The sequence below is a fragment of the Salvelinus alpinus genome, chromosome 3, assembly GCF_045679555.1.
Source record: "Salvelinus alpinus chromosome 3, SLU_Salpinus.1, whole genome shotgun sequence".
In the NCBI taxonomy this organism is placed as follows: domain Eukaryota; kingdom Metazoa; phylum Chordata; class Actinopteri; order Salmoniformes; family Salmonidae; genus Salvelinus; species Salvelinus alpinus.
The window spans coordinates 25,441,512-25,457,680 of NC_092088.1; the positions used below are offsets into that span (position 1 = coordinate 25,441,512).

The 16,169-nt window shown below is 47.6% G+C and overlaps 1 protein-coding gene across 7 annotated transcripts in view; it reads left to right on the top strand.

The window, feature by feature from the left end:
• LOC139570409 (trichohyalin) overlaps positions 1-16,169 on the top strand; it is a 104,308-nt gene that overhangs the window by 76,293 nt on the left and 11,846 nt on the right. For 3 of the 7 annotated variants that reach the window (XM_071392255.1, XM_071392252.1, XM_071392257.1), the window contains exons 10-19: positions 3,059-3,115; positions 3,250-3,318; positions 3,436-3,531; positions 5,712-5,824; positions 5,988-6,026; positions 7,481-8,279; positions 8,378-8,494; positions 9,605-13,477; positions 14,398-14,545; positions 14,655-14,760. In XM_071392255.1, the coding sequence (XP_071248356.1) occupies positions 3,059-3,115; positions 3,250-3,318; positions 3,436-3,531; positions 5,712-5,824; positions 5,988-6,026; positions 7,481-8,279; positions 8,378-8,494; positions 9,605-13,477; positions 14,398-14,545; positions 14,655-14,760 (5,417 nt within the window). Of the gene's footprint in view, positions 1-2,310; positions 2,424-3,058; positions 3,116-3,249; positions 3,319-3,435; positions 3,532-5,711; positions 5,825-5,987; positions 6,027-7,480; positions 8,280-8,377; positions 8,495-9,604; positions 13,478-14,397; positions 14,546-14,654; positions 14,761-16,169 lie in introns of those variants that run through there. The other 4 variants (XM_071392258.1, XM_071392253.1, XM_071392254.1 and 1 more) reach the window with 4 other exon arrangements.

A 16,169-nucleotide genomic window follows, 5' to 3' on the forward strand; every position in this document is an offset into this window, starting at 1 on the left:
TTACGCTAGGTTACTCCACTTTACTTTATGCTAGGTTACTCCACTTTACTTTATGCTAGGTTACTTTACATTAGGTTACTTCACTTTATGCTGGGTTACTTCACTTAACACTAGGTTACTTTACTTTTGGTCACTTTAGTTTATACTAGGTCAGGCCTGGGCAATTATTTTCCATGGAGGGCCACATTAGAATATATTTTTGCCATCGCTCAATAAGCTCAAGTTGCAGATCAGTGGGAGCGTTATCCACATTGAAGGTGAAAGGAGAGGAAACCAACAGCATGTAATTTTCCAACACTTTGAAATCCTCAAAGCGACAAGAAAACTCACAGTTCAAAGCACGCAGCAGCGATGTATACTTCTCCCGCTGGTCATCTGATAGGGAACAGACTAGTAGTGTTGGAAAGTGGATGTATACTTCTCCCGCTGGTCATCTGATAGGGAACAGACTAGTAGTGTCGGAAGGTGGGTGAGATTGTCGGCTTCTACTTGGCGGGTCAGGAGGAGTAATTTTCCCTTGAAGGCTTTGACAAGGCTGTACATCTGATGTGCAAAAAGGCCCTTAAATTGTAGTTTGGAATTCAGTTCATTCATGAGGGCCATGATGTCCACGGTGAAGGCAAAATCAGACAACCGTTCTTTATCTTGCAGTTTGCAGTTGAGGGAAATCCACATACTTTCCTTTCATTTGCAAAAACTCAAATCTCCGACTTCAAGTCCCACACACTTTTTAAGCACCTTCCCCAAACTCAGCCATCTCACATTTGTGTGGTAGGGGAGATCTGCATGACCCGACTCTGTCTCTTCCTACAGTGAGACAAACTGCATGTGGTTTAAAGATTTTGCTCTTATGAAGTTTACCACTTTAGTGACTGCATCCACAACATGGCTCATTTTCAGAACACATTTACAGAGCACCTCCTGATGAATAATGCAATGCAGGATAACAATTTTCTGATCTGGGTTCAGCTCAGCTACTTGATCTTGTATCCTTTTCAAAGGGCCAATGTTTTTTCCTGTCATGTTTGGGCACCCATCAGTGGGCACACTGGAAAAAATGTCAGAACTCAGTTCCTAGCTTTGCCATACACTTATTAACCTCCTCCAATAAATCTTTCCCTGTGGTTGTGCTCTTCATTGACTGCACTGAAGCAAGTTCCTCTGTAATTTCAAAGTCTGGGGTTATGCCTTGTAAGAATATCAACAACTGCATCACTGATCTCATCCAGGGCCAAGGAGAAATAGTTGAAATCTTTTACCTTGACTTTCAACTGTTGTTCCATATTCTCTGCGATGTCCTCAACACGCCGTGTCACTGTTCGTCTTGTGTGGGAAACATTTTCAAACAGCTATTTCTTGTCGGGGCAAAGTTGCTGCAGAGTCAATTAAACATTCTTTAATGAATTCGCCCTCAGCGAATGGCTTGCTATGTTTAGCAATTTTGTGGGACAGTACATAGCTAGCGCTCGCAATTCCGTCGTTTGCTGAATGCAGTTTTGTGAAAAGTCCTTGCTGCTTTTGCAACTGAGAAAGCAACTCTTTCGATGCACTTTACCCTCTGCTCAGAAAACGTGTTCCTATATTTCTCTGCATGCTTCGTCTGGAAGTGTCGGGACAAGTTGTAGTCTTTCAAGACAGCGATGCTCTCTTTGCACACTAAGTACACAGCTTTCCCTGATACCTCAATAAAGAAACATTTCGCTGTCCACTCTTGCTGGAACACCCTACATTCATTGTCTACTTTCCTTTTCTTTGAAAAACTATTTTTTGCACAATTTCTAGCTAGCTACTATTTGTAACTGTTACGTGTGTGTCAGCCTGTCTGTCCTCGTGCAGTTGTTATTTATACGTGCCTTCAAATAAATGTCACACAAGCGGTGGGAGTTAAATCATTACACAAAGGCGAGTATTCATTGGGCTTCTAATCTGAATAACAAATGCGTTTTCCAAAACTTTACTATCGCAAATTCTTTGATCTGAGCATGATTCCGCGGGCCGTGTTGAATCAGGTCGCGGGCTGCATACAGCCCCCGGGCCGGCCTTTGCCCAGGCCTGTACTAGGTTATGTTACTTTACCCTAGGTTACTTAACCTTACCCTAGGTTACTTTACTAACAGATTACATGCATGGATCTCAGTGTTACTTAGATCTGATCTGGGAACTGTCCCGGGGTGGTGTTAGTGGTCCTCCTGTCAACGTGTGGATGGTATGGCCGAGCTGCAGCTGCCAAAATAGCCCCCCCCCCCCACAAACCCCCCCTGTTATAAATAGCTGGAGTGAAGGGTGTTAAAGCGCCAGCTCTTTGTGCAAAGACACACAGAGAGCGAGGGAGAGAGGGAGTCAAGTAGAAGAGAGAGTGTGTGTTAATGAGTCTCCACCAGACCGTGGCCGTGCCACACCTGATGAGGGTCAACAGAAACAAGGTAGGGGTTGGACGTAGCGCAGTTCCTGTTTGTTGACAAAATGGACGGTTTAGTTCGGGTGGTCGAACAGCAGACGTTCTTGGTTTGCTTAGTCGAGCAGTGAGAGTTTGGCGAAGAAGGGCTCACTTGTTGTGGATCGAGTGCTCATTTATTGAGTCTTTATGTGGATGAAACCATAGAAGGGGTTCTCTGTCTGCACTGTGATTGCTATCTTAGTTGAATGAATCCAAGTCTAATATAAATATAGCACTATAGATATTTTGGACATCTGAAAAGTTCTGTTGTAATAGCAAAACATTTTTTTTATGCATTTGCAAGATTACTCTATTTCAGGGTTCAATGAAAGGTCGCGGTTGGGTGGGCCACTCTTCCCATTAGTCGAATCTGGGTGGCAACGTGGACTGAAAAGCTGTTAGCTGCTGAGCTGTTGGCTGTTTATTGGGAGCATTGCAGTGAGCTGTCTGGCTCTGGACAAAAATCTGTTCGCTACTTTGTTAGCTGAGAGCTATTACATATTATGCGTAAATGACTACCGATAAAGCAGCGAACACTGATAATGATAGCCATGAGCATAAGCTAATTGTAAATAGCGTGTCATGAATTGAAGCTGTTGTTGATTTTTGTTTTCAATGTAGCCGGATTTGTTGAATTTCAAGAAAGGATGGATGACCAAGCTATACGAGGATGGGATGGTAATATACTTTATTAGCAGAAATCATTGTTGTGTTTCTAAATGATTAGCAGTGCCTTATGCCATCTCTCATGGATTTAAGTAGGAGAGTATGCTTTAACAAAACTAGTAAATGTTATAATTTTTTACCTCTAGTGGAAGAAACACTGGTTTGTTCTCACAGACCAGAGTCTACGATACTACAGGGACTCAATAGCTGAGGAGGTAAGACTCACTGAATTACTTCTATACCCCCCTCCCCAAAAAACAAAACTATGTATGCAGTGTAATGTTAATATCGCCCTTGACATTTTTGTTTATCTTTTTGTTGTTTTATTCCAGGCTGCTGATATGGATGGCGAGATTGACCTGTCCACCTGTTATGATGTCACAGAGTTCCCAGTACAGAGGAACTATGGCTTCCAAATCCTTGTGAGGGTTTGTGGTTATACTTTGCTCATCTATACCATCGATCAAACCTAAAATGGTCCATACCTTTCACATCGCTAACAAATTGTTGTTCAGCTGTGACCCTGCACTCTAAAAACAGCATTGACAACACGTGGTATTGCCGTCGGCATTGGGTTTGGTCATTTCTCTTCCGAAACATTTATTTGTCCCATCGTGAGAGATGTCACTTGACCTGTCATCCCCCTGTGAGAGAGTGACATCATTGGATCTAAGTCTGCCACAGACGTTGCCACCCCCTACCAACACCCGGAGGCCCTGAATAACATGTTTGTCTAACCTCACTCATTCAAAAGACCAACCTGGTCTTACGTCGGCGCTTACTCAATGTTGGCGCCTGCGTGTTTTGGAAAACCTATTTTTCTAAAAATAGTTTTGAAGGCTTTCGCCATAAGCTTTAATGGCACACAGGATAGAATGTGAGACGACCTTCCATAGGAGGAGCAAGGTGAGGATGATTAACTCGCGATGCAACGTTTCCCTTGACTATAGGCCAAACGCTTGATCCCTTGGCGATGGGCCACATCCGAAACGTTCTTCTCTAAGCATCGATGTCAATGCGGGAGACATGCCCAGATCTGAAGTTAGTATGAGGCCCCATGGACACTTGACATCCATAGACATCCATGTCACTTCTGCTGTGGGGTGGGTGTTGTGTTTACATTGGCTTAGAGCTGGAGCCCTCTCTCCTGGCGCTTCCCTGGTTATTTTCTGTTCGGGGGATCAGAAATAGAGCAGTGGGAGCAGATCATTCTCTCTTTGGCTGAGAACAACACCGGTTTAGTGACAAGAAATGAATAACTCCAGTATTTATAACACCTTTTAGTGCTCTGCATCATGGGCAGACCGGATGGAGGCCAGGAATGGGGCTTGACCCAGTGGGGGAACCACCAAAACAGAATGATGTAAATGAATGTAACATCCAGTAGAAGCCCTGGATGGAGAGTGCACTCGTTTTTGTTCATTCATCGTAGGGCTGGGCGATATGGCCAAAATCTCATATCCCGATATAGGTCATTTCATATCCCTATTAATGATGCATATCACGTTATAGCACATTTTCTGTAAATTCAATGAATAAATAGTTTATATAAAATGACCACATGTAAAGGCCTATTTCTTATTACCTTTTGAATTATACTCAACGAAATAAAAGGTACTTACTCATATTTGATTATTTCTCTTTTATTTAGAATTTTTGTGCACATTTTCAATTAAGCATGTAACAAAATATAAAATATGAATGTATAAAATCTAAAAAGGTAAATGGACAACTTAAATCTCATTGCAAATGAGAACTTGTTCTCAACTAGCCTACCTGGTTAAATAAAGGTGAAATAAAAAATAAAAATAAATAAAAAATATAGGCCTAAAATAAATATATTATTGCAAAGTCTAAGTTGGGGGTTTGTTTTGAGCACTCGACTGTCTCATCCGTAGACTCTCCGTACTGTTTCACATGATTTTTGCGTAGGTGGTAAAAGAGGTTAGTGGTGTTTGAGCCTGTTTTCGGGACCGGCCTGCGGCTTATTTTGTGGAGGGCGGTTTTCTGGTCCGTGTCAGACTTTCCATACCCAAACCACGTCCATGCGACCGAAGTTGCCCCTCTTAGGTACGAGCTCCGTGTCTCCGTGCTCTGTGTCACGTTCACTCTCCTCCATGTTTGTTTGTGTTGGAAATTTTGTGGAAGAACGCAAAGCGTCATCCAATTGACTAAAAATATTGCCGTAAAGAGTGATTTGCGACACAACGAGATAAACGATAGACGTTTTTCTATCGTCACACGATATGTATCGTCATATCGCCCAGCCCTAATTTATCGTATGAACAATCTCATCTGAAGAGTACAGTCATTATATTAATTCATTGTATTCACTGTACTGTCATTGGGAGAAGTTTCCTGTTATGGTGTGAATGCATTAGAGATGGGGAATGAACACAAGATTTGGGCCAGGAGTCAGTGGGGGTGCGTTTTGGTTGCTCCCTAACATTTTGGTTACTGACATTTATTTATTAGTTAGCTACTACTGGTCGATGGGAGTGCATCTTAAATAGTACTGGTCGTCACCATCCGCTAGCCATTCTAACACTGTGCCCCTCCTGCCCTGTCGTCCCCTCATGCCCTTCTCTCCTGCCCTCCCTTTGTCCAGAGTAAGGAGGGGGCGTGCACCCTGTCGGCCATGACCTCGGGAATCCGCCGCAACTGGATTCAGGCCATCATGAAGAACGTGCGACCCACCATCGCTCCTCCCGATGTCACCCGGTAAGACGAACACACAGAGCGTGAGAGGGAGAGTGTCGACACAACCCGCCACTGACAGACATAACAATTTCCTCACTTTTATTTACTCTCACTAATCTCTCTCCTCCTCCTCATCCTCCTCTTCCTCCTCCTTCTCTGGTATTTCCAACCTCTCTGCTTCCAGGAAAAACATCTCTCTGAAACTGTCGGTTCTGAAGCCCAGGTTGGAGCGCTTGTGTGTTGATCCACGTCCCCCCCCCCCCCCCTCCCCGTGATGTAATGGTTCAGTAATGCCTGCCTGCGTGTTTGTCGTCCCGCCCTGTGTCCTGAACATTGAGTAATGTCTCCAAGTAGTACTGCTCAGGAAGCCTGCTGCAGTACGCGCACCATCCGTCAATTGAAATAATCATCTACCTTACCTGGCTCGATCAGCGTAGAAAACTATTGTAGATTGATAAAAGATGATGTATAGAGATAATGAAGAAGAGACAAAATAACGAGACGTAGGCCTATAGTTTATATGGTAACACTTACAGTATGTGTTTTGCGTTGATGAACCATGAAAAGGCAGTTGGAGCACGAGGAGAGACGCGTGTCAGTGCAACCACTGTCCTATATGTATCACGGCAACAGAAGTATTCCGATTTTGTTGTCGGATCATTTAGCCCCCTGTGCTAGTGTTTCTGGCCAGAGGTCTTGTCTTTCACTGGGGCTCTTCAGATGCCTATGGACTCTGTATTGGGTTCAGTGTTTTCCCTAGGATTTTCTTCAGCAGTGGTGGCAACGGTAGTGGGGGAGGGGGAGTTGGTGCATTGACATCCTAGCTGTTCCCATAGACTTCCAGTTGATGAATATAGGGGGGTTTAGTGTATAGGGTTTTACCCCTGTTTACTGAACTCACGTATGGCTGTGCTGCTGTCCGACTCGGAGGCGACTCCCTCGAAACAGGAATGTGGGATATTTTTGGCGTTCCTGCTTAGACACCTCGCGAACATCTCTTCTCTTGGATTGTACCCCTCTCCCATTCCTCTGACCCACCCCCCCCGGAAATAGACTTTACCGTCAGCCCACTTTTTTAGGTGCGCACTCCCCATCACGGTTTCAGTGAATGCCAAGCAGTGTGCAGATGACTGTGACCACATACCCCGCTCGTCTACTGTACAAACGGCTAAAGTTGAGAAACTGCAGTGCGCTCGGCTCAAGTCTCGGATTACAGACATGTCTTACGAAAGAGAGAGGCCAAATCTGACCTGAGGCCCATCATGCACTCACTGCAGTTTGGCCCAATACTCCCAGACTGCTTTCGTGCTAAAATGTCCCAATGTATTCCTCTCATTTGCTGTTGTGGTTTAAGCTTACTTTGTGAGCACAGATATGTTTTGTTGTAAGTGAATAGTTGATGTTCTGTAGCAGTGTGTGTGTAGCTGAGTTTGCATGGGCTTCTTCAGCGCATTTTGAGGGTATCGGCGTTGGTCACATCATTAGTCGTTATCTGGGGGCGCAAGATGATTGTAGGTCAGGGATTCTGCACGGTCATCCTTGCTCAGGCCGATCCTCTCGAACATGCTGATTTGTCTTAACACCAGTACTGAGAGTCTTAACCCATCACTGACCAGCCTCTTTCTCTCTCTTCCTCTCCATTCATTTCCTTCTCTCTCACTCCTCCCATGTCCTCAGCTCCCTCCCTGAGGAGAAGGCCAGAGGGCGGGTGGTGATGCATCCGTCTCCCCAGCCAGGCCCTGACCCCAGCCCCGAGAGCCCCCGGGTGGAGGTCCGGGTGGTCAAAACACAGAGGTCTGTAGACCACGCTCCTGCCACAGTCGCCGCCCCCGCCTCGGAGCCACGCAAGAGCCGGGTCCGAGAGCGTAGGCGAGAAGGCCGCTCCAAAACTTACGACTGGTCCGAATTCCAGCCCGGACAGACGGAGGACCCCAAGAGGGACAAAGCACCAGATACTGTTGACCTCAGCTCTGCTTCTTCCTCTTCCACCTCCTCTTCGTCCTCCTCCACTTCTTCCCTGGCGTCCTCCCCCGTCTCCACCACCTCTTCCCCGCCAACTTCCTCCTCTATTTCGGCCCCTCCACCCGGCCGGGGCTCCGCCGTGGCAACCAGGGAGGAGGCAGAGCAGGAGCGGGGACGGCGACGGGATGAAAGACAGCAGCGCTTTAAGCAGAACATCCACGCACCCAGCACGGTCACCACCACAATGACCGCCACTGTAAATGCCGAACCCAGGATCCCCGGGGAGTCCCAGGACCAGGGGAGGATGGAGGTCGACCACCCTGAGCCTGGTGCGGAGGGGAGCGGGGAGAGCGACGGCAGAGCCCCCGACGTGCAGGTGGAGATCGAGCAGCGGTGGCATCAGGTGGAGACCACGCCGCTCCGAGAGGAGAAGCAGGTGCCCATCAGCACCACTGACGCCTGCCTCACTAAGAGACTGCCCCCACAGGAGCTAGCTGCCCTGCTGGACAAAGAGGTAGGCTTTTATGTACACCGGCCAAAGCTTCAATATTCTACTGTGTGTCATTTATAATGAGGAACCATACTATATTCTAATGCATGTGTATGATGCAGCTGGGGCAGACCCAGAAGGAGCTGGCCAGACTGCAGGAGCAGAACAACGTGCTGCAGGAGCAGCTCGAAGATGCCAGGGGCAGAGAGCACAGTGCCAGGGAGGGCTACGTGCTACAGGTACCACACGCCAACAGTAGCTGATCACTTCTGATTAGTTGGATATTAGTTCCAGTTAGTTGGCTATTATTACAGCTTGAGAGATTACCAATCATGTCGCTTTAAATCATTTTAAATGATATGCGCTTTACTGTGACTTCATGTTTGGAGGGGTTTTATCATTTGATATTCTGGCTCGTTTTCGCAGCAGGGTTTCGTATTCAGTTTGTGTATTACATTACTGAACGTCTTAGCGTCCGATCCGGTATTTACAATCGAAGGCCATGTTCTTACTTATCGTAATACAAACTGATAGCGTGAGGTTGAGGATGTCGCGTGTGTGGCGTCTCTGACTTGTGCGTGTGTGATTCTACTAACAGGTGTGGGGTCTTAGTCTTAAAAACGGATGTGCATGGTCGTGGTGCTCTCGGCATGGTTTTTCCGTGAACTGTTTTTTACGGAGTCTCACATCTACTGGGGGGGGGGGGGGGGGAATGATTGGTTTGATGCCGAAGGTAAGAACCTAGAGGAGCTTTGCCGCTGTGCTTTTTCTTTCTTGTCGTTCGCGCCATCCTGTCCTCTCAGCCTGTTTTTGTGCATGACTTTTTGGTGTTTGGGAGTATGCATGGTTGCGTTCATTTTCTTAATTCATTTACAGTTCATGTTCCCACGTTCGCACGTGTAGTGATGCCACACTGTACTGGCACGTTGGACATTTGATCGTTTCCTCATCACATTCGCCCTTTCTTTCCTTCAACATGTATTATAATTATGTGTGAGTTGAAATATCAGGGGCGATAGAGACCATTTTACTCATTTTAGTTTCACCATCTATTCACAGTTGAATATGTGTCTTGTTCAGTCACTTTATATTCACCAGTTTGGATTTTTTTCCCCCTTCATTATATTTAGTTATTTTCCATTTTCACCCTTGAGGTCACCCTGAAAAAGCACAGTGGGAAGCTTGGGACAAAGCTTTTCAAAAGATATCAAAAGATATCAAATCACTATTGAGATGGGAATGAAATTCCTGGGTTTTTCCTCATAGCCCCAGAGATGTGGTTCACCGTAACTGTGGGGGTAAATAAAAGATGATGTCACTAATCAAACTGTCTCATCAATCTTTTAAAGAGCGGCACCTCGCCCCCCTCCTCCTCCTCACCACACAGAGCGCCATGGCAACGTCTGCATAAGGTCAACCAAGACCTGCAGAATGATCTGGAGGCCCAGCGACGCAAACAGGACCTGGCCCAGCACCAGGTGCAGACTCTGAGGAGGAGCTACACCGATGCCCAGGACGCCATTGGACGCCACGAGGCTGACATCCAGGCCCTGCAGGCCAAGCTCAGCTCTGCCATGGCTGAGATCCTGGCCAGCGAGCAGGCCGTGGCCCGCATGAGAAACGAACTCAAGCTGGAGCAGGAGCGCTCCCGGGAGCAGGAGGAGGAGTGGGTGCGCAGCGACGCCACTTTGCGGGTCCAGCTAAGGGACAGCGAGGACAGGCTCCGGGAGGTGGAGGCCAGCCTTCTGGAAAGGAGCCAGGCCCTCAGGCATCTGGAGCGCCAGCAGGCCCTGCAGAGGGACCACCTGAGGGAGGTGCACAGGCTCCAGGAGAGGCTGGCGGAGGTGACAGGCCGGCTGAGCGCCACCGAGCAGGGCCAGGCCCTGAAGGAGGAGCGCCTGAGGACGGAGCAGCGCTCCCTGCAGGAGAGCCACGAGAGGGAGAGGCAGAGCCTAGCCCGGAGGCTGGCTGAGGCCGAGTCTGGGCGGGCAGAGCTGGAGGAGAGGCTGCTGGAGGCGGAGCAGCAGGTGGAGGCTCTTCTAAGGGGGATGCGCGCCTCGGATGGAGACGAGGTCAGGGAGGAAGTGATGCGGCTGCAGGAGGATTTGGCCCAGACAACGGATGTGGCGGAGACGCTGAGGGAGAGCCTCCGCAGGCTGGAGGAGGAGAAGGGCCGGCTGACCTGCCGCTGCCAGGAGCTCCTCAACCAGATCTCTGAGGCAGACCGGGAGGTGACCAAACTCCGTAGCCGGCTGGAAACAGAGGAGGCCGACTACTATACACTGGAGCACTCCTATGAGAGGGCGTCAGAGGAGTTCCAGAAGATCAGCCGTGTGCTCCAGGAGAAGGAGGAGGAGATACGGCAGACCAAGGAGATGTACGAGAGACTAGTGGAGCGCAAGGAGGAGGACCTGAACGAGGCCCTCATCAAGATGGCCGCCCTCGGTAGCAGCCTGGAGGAGACTGAGCAGAGGCTTCAGGCCAGGGAAGCGCTGCTCTGCCAGATGGGCGAGGGCCTGAGGGGCCAGAGCGAAGCCTGCAGTGCGGAGACAGACCTGCAGACCAAGCTGGTGGTGGCAGAGGACCGCATTGCAGAGCTGGAGCAGCACCTCAATGCCCTGCAGCTGGGCTATGCTGACCTTCGGATGGAACGCCAACGAGCCCAAGAGGGGGCTCTCCATGCTCGGGAAACAACCAAGGAAAGGGGCCAGTCGTTCTCCAACTCCTTGCCAACGAACACAGACTCCTCCCTGACCTTTGACTTGGGTTCCAAGGTGAAGAGCTCCTCAGACGGTGATGAGTCTCAAGCGAAAAGGCAGAGGATACGGTTCTCCAGCATTCAGTGCCAAAAATACATCCAATCAGAGGACCTGGAGACCAGTAATGCAGACAACACTTCCTCAGACATAAGCGAAGAGATTAGCCAAGACTTCCAACCGTCCATGGAGACCAACTCTTCCGATATTACATTCCAGTACTGCAGCGACCCAGAGAAGTTTATTTCCATCATAACTGCCCTGGAGATCAAGCTTCTGGCCACGGAGGAGAAGCTTAGAGACCTCACCCAGAAGCTTGAGGAGCAGCGGGTGGACCAGCCAGAGGGTCTGATGGAGGGACAAGGCTCCTGGGCAGGGACTGATTCAGAGCTCCAGGAGCTCAATGCTAGACTCCAACAAGAAGAGGCACCCAGCAGTGCCCTCTCTGGGCCAGTTAGTCAGATTACAGCTGCTAAGCACCAATACGCCAAGGCCCTAGTCTGTGTAGAGTCCAGTAGGGAGAAAGTCAGGGGTATTCTAAGTAGTCATTGCCAGGGAAATACAGGGCTGCAGCTCCACACTTTGTCTGAGATCGAGAATGAGTTAGTTAGTGCAACGTTGTACATTAGAGAGGGCGGGATGACATGGAATGAGCACCCGTCAGAGGTCACACAAAGTCAAGCCCAAGAGATTCACAAGACCAAAGCATCGGAGGAGGAAACGATACGACTCTTTGCCAAAACACTGTCTTTTGAGGCAATGGTTTTGAATAAGATGGCTTTTTTGATACAGAATCCAGACTCGGACCTTTTGCAACGTCTTATCGAGATATGTAGAGAGACTGAGACCATCAAAAGAAGTGATGGCGATTGTGTGGCAATTGTTTATGCAGACGTCTTGACCAGGAAGCTAATGTTAGAGAGTGCCTTCTGGGCCGAGGTGGAGAAAATGGAATCCCATTGTGAATTGATGCAGGGAGAAAGCTCAGATGTTAAGTCAACAGTGGCTAGTATGTCCCTTGAGGCTAATGTTACTGTTATCTATAACACCTGTGTCAAAGCTGAATTATCGCACTCTCTTCAGAGTCTTAAGAGCTTTTATGAGGAGAAGTTCAAAATGCTCAAACGGGAATTGGCCCAAGCCCATGGGAGCTTACAACAAAGGGAATCTGCTTTGAAAGAGATTATCCAAGCTCCCAAAAGACTTGATTCGAGAGAAGTCCTTCAAGACGGCAGTAATGAGTTTGGCTTTAGTGAGGAGCAGAGTTTGGCTGACATAAGTGAACTGGCTCCCTATATGGAGCAGATTGAAATGGAGGAGGCACAGGATTTGGCTGAGGAAGTAGTGGATAGACACTTAGTGGGAGACGTGCCATCTTGTAGCGTTGACTCTGTTGAATCTCTGCAAGTTGGGCGAGACAACTTGGCCGCTGAGCTAGAGAGACAGGCAGCTATCCTCCACAGATTTTCCCAAGCGATTGAGAGCGGCAGCCATCCTGGCTTAGCCAATATTATCCAAGCAAACTCAAGTTACCAATCCACCCTCAACCTCACGGGTGGCTCCCTTTGCATGCGTGAGGCGCTTATCCAGGCCCAGGTGGCCTACGTAGCCTGTAGGCTAAGAGCCGACCACGAGCGGGACTTGGTCCGATATCGGCAAGCTGGCCATAGCATGGACGTACTTGTCCAGGAGCACGCCTGCACTGTTGGTGCCATTCGGGAGCGCTACGAGGCCTCCCTACAGGAGGAGCGCCAGAGCTTCACCTGTACAATGGCCTCCCTTCAGGATGAGAACCAGGCCCTGAGAGGGGAAATGGGCCAGCGAGTGGAACAGCTCTCCCAGCAGCAGGAGCGGCTGGCCCTCCTGGAGGAGCGCTTCCGCAGGGAGACTGAGGAGCTGAGGCAGAGGCACCAACTGGAGCTGAGTCAGGCGGAGCAGGGCCGGGCCTCCACCGAGCTGGCCCTGATGGAGACCACGGCCGACAGCCAGCGGAAGCTGGAAGTCCTGCTGGTGGACATGGACACCATAGAGGAGCGCCACGAAGGCCACCTAAGGAGACTGGAGGAGCAGTTCCAGGGGCAGATCCGAGAGCTGCAGCAGGTCCACCAGGAGGAGATCCAGAGGCTGCACGCTCACTACACTGAGACCATCCGCTCCATCCAAGACCAAGAGGATAGCGGAAGCAAGGGCGATAGTAGCCCTGAGTCGGGCCACTCTCAGTCTCCAATACCCGAGGAGGTCACCCCATCCACTGAGCAGGCTTGGCCCATGGAGGAAGAGGAGCAGGGTAAGGGGGAGGAGGGTCAGGCTAGGGTGGCGACGGACCCCATGGTAGTCCTGAAGGACAGGATCCAGGAGCTGGAGACCCAGATGGACACCATGAGGGACGAACTGGAGACCAAGCATCTGGAGGGAGATGTGGCCAGCCTGAGAGAGAAATACCAGAGAGACTTTGAAAGTCTAAAGGTTTTTGTTCTTCCTTTCTTAACGTCGTAAATTGTAGTCTTCATGTGGTAAGCCCAGTAGTAGAGCATGACTGAATAGTTGGTTGTTACAATCAGTCAAACTATGGGAATTGCAAACATTATTATTAGAATAATTTGCCATATTCTTGGGTCATTACATATGAAATCAACTGAAAAATCTCCAGATTGGGGGTGCGCTCTGGTCCAGAAATGGCACTACATCCATTTCTCCCATTGCCAAACATTCATGGATACTTTTGTAGAATGTGGTAAGGATGATTTGATGATTTCATATGGAATTATCCTATTAAATATTAGTTTGATCTACAACATAATTGTTATCCACATAGTAGCATACAATACAAATGACTTCTATACCATACCTTTCTCCCGGTTACTCTATAACCATAATATATTACCCCCACACAGACAACAATGCCCAGTCTCTGTAACACGCAACATTATGTTTAGAAATATACTAAACGCTGAACTATGAATATATGCTGTTTTAGTATCTGAAACCAATTGCAGAAATGTTGATACACATGTTTCTAGAAAGACAGATTAAAATCTTATTCGATGTCCTCTTCTTTGCCCTGATAAAATTGGCTGCCTTAAACACACTCCCTCATACTAACATTGCTTGGCTTCTGATCAAAAAAATGCTTGCATGACTTTCTCAGATGTAATTCTGCTTGCACTGGTAAATAATGCACCATGAAGACTAGTCAAGAGCACATAACACAAATGGGACTGACGTCTCACAGACCGTCCCAAGTTAGATTACTCCGATCGCTTGAGCATACTAAATTTCATCATAAATCTGATAAGGAAGCATTCTTTATTTAAGGCCTTAATAGCATACTACTACGCCATGGGGAGCTTTAACAATGCCAACAATATTAACCCTTTCTCCCCCAGGCTACGTGTGAGCGAGGCTTCACAGCCATGGAGGAGACCCACCACAAGGTCGTCGAGGACCTCCAGAGGCAGCACCAGAGGGAGGTCTCCAAACTACTGGAGGAGAGGGAGAGGCTACTGGCTGAAGAGACGGCCGCCACCATCGCTGGTAAAGATTAGCACCTGCATTGGCCAATCCCTAGTGTTTGCCAGATTTTGTTGATTTTATTGCCGCCTACAATTGTAATGACTCTGACCGCTAGCTTTCTGTGTTCCAGCTATTGAGGCTATGAAGAACGCACACCGAGAGGAAATGGAGAAGAACCAGCGCTCCCAAATCAGCGGACTGAGCACCGACATCGACGAGCTGCACGAGCAGTATCAGTAAGTCCCTATTTTGGTTGGGAACACAACTGGTACGTAGCAGACGATGGCAGAGATTTGAATGACCGTAGTGAGCTCCATATAGAGAGACACTCAACACCATATGTATTTGGACAAATGTGTCATATGAGGCGACGGTACAGAATGTTGCCTTTTATTTGAGGGTATTTTCACACATACTGTATCTGTTTTGCCTTTTAGAAATGAAGGTACTTTATATATCTAGTCCCTACATTTGAAGAAGTCATACGTTTTTTGGTCAAATTCACTTATCGTATATTAAAGTAGTAAACTGTTTTAGTATTTGGTCCCATATCCTTACAGACATTGACTACATCGTTGCACACAATGACTGACTTTACAAACGTGTTGGATGCATTTGCAATATGTTTTGGTTGTGTTTCTGATTATGTTTTTCCTAATAGGAACTGAAGGGTGAATAATGTTCTGTGATTTGAATAGAAGATGTTTCTGATTCTGAAGATGTTTTCTATTGTGGATGCTACCGTGATTATGGATAATAATGAATGAATCGTGAATAATGATGAGTGAGAAAGTTAGACGCACACAGATCAGACCACCCTGTTGTTGGTAATGGTGAGCGGTTAGCATGTTTTGTTGTAACCTCTGTACTTTTCTCACTCATCATTATTCATTGTTTATTCATGATTTTTAAACAAAATACAGGTAACTGCTCAAATTAAGGAAACACCAATATAAAGTGTTGGACCGCCAGAACCGCTTCAGTGCACCTTGCCATAGATTCTACAAATGTCCGGAACTCTATTGGAGGGATGCGACGCCATTCTTCCACATGAAATTCCATAATTTGGTGTTTTGTTGATGATGGTGGAAAACGCCGTCTCAGGCACCGCTCCAGAATCTCCCGTTAGTGTTCAGATGGGTTGAGATCTGGTGACACACACACATACACACACACGCGCAAACAAACCCTTTAAACCCTCTAAGCTCCTTTGAGACCCCCTTTCAAAGTCACTAAGTTCTCTTCTAGCCATGGTAGCCAAAATGCTGGGTAACTAATGCATTTTTTATACATGACCCAAAGCATGATGGGATGATTTAATTGCTTAATTAACTCAGGAACCACACTTGTGTGGAACCACCTGCTGTCAATATACTTTGTGTCCCTCATATACGTCCTTTATTTTGGCAGTTACCTGTACCTTGCTCTCGTTATGGCTTTTAGAATTGAATTGTTTGTTATAATTACTCCAGTCATCTTTCTCCATTCAGTTCCTATTGGGCAAAACATAACCCAAAACAAACAGCAAATGCATTCAATGAGTTTGTAGAGTCACAAGCTTGATGTAGTCATTGCGTGCTAGGAATATGGGACCAAATATGAAACTTTGAACCACTTTAATACACTACAAGTGAATTTGTCCAAA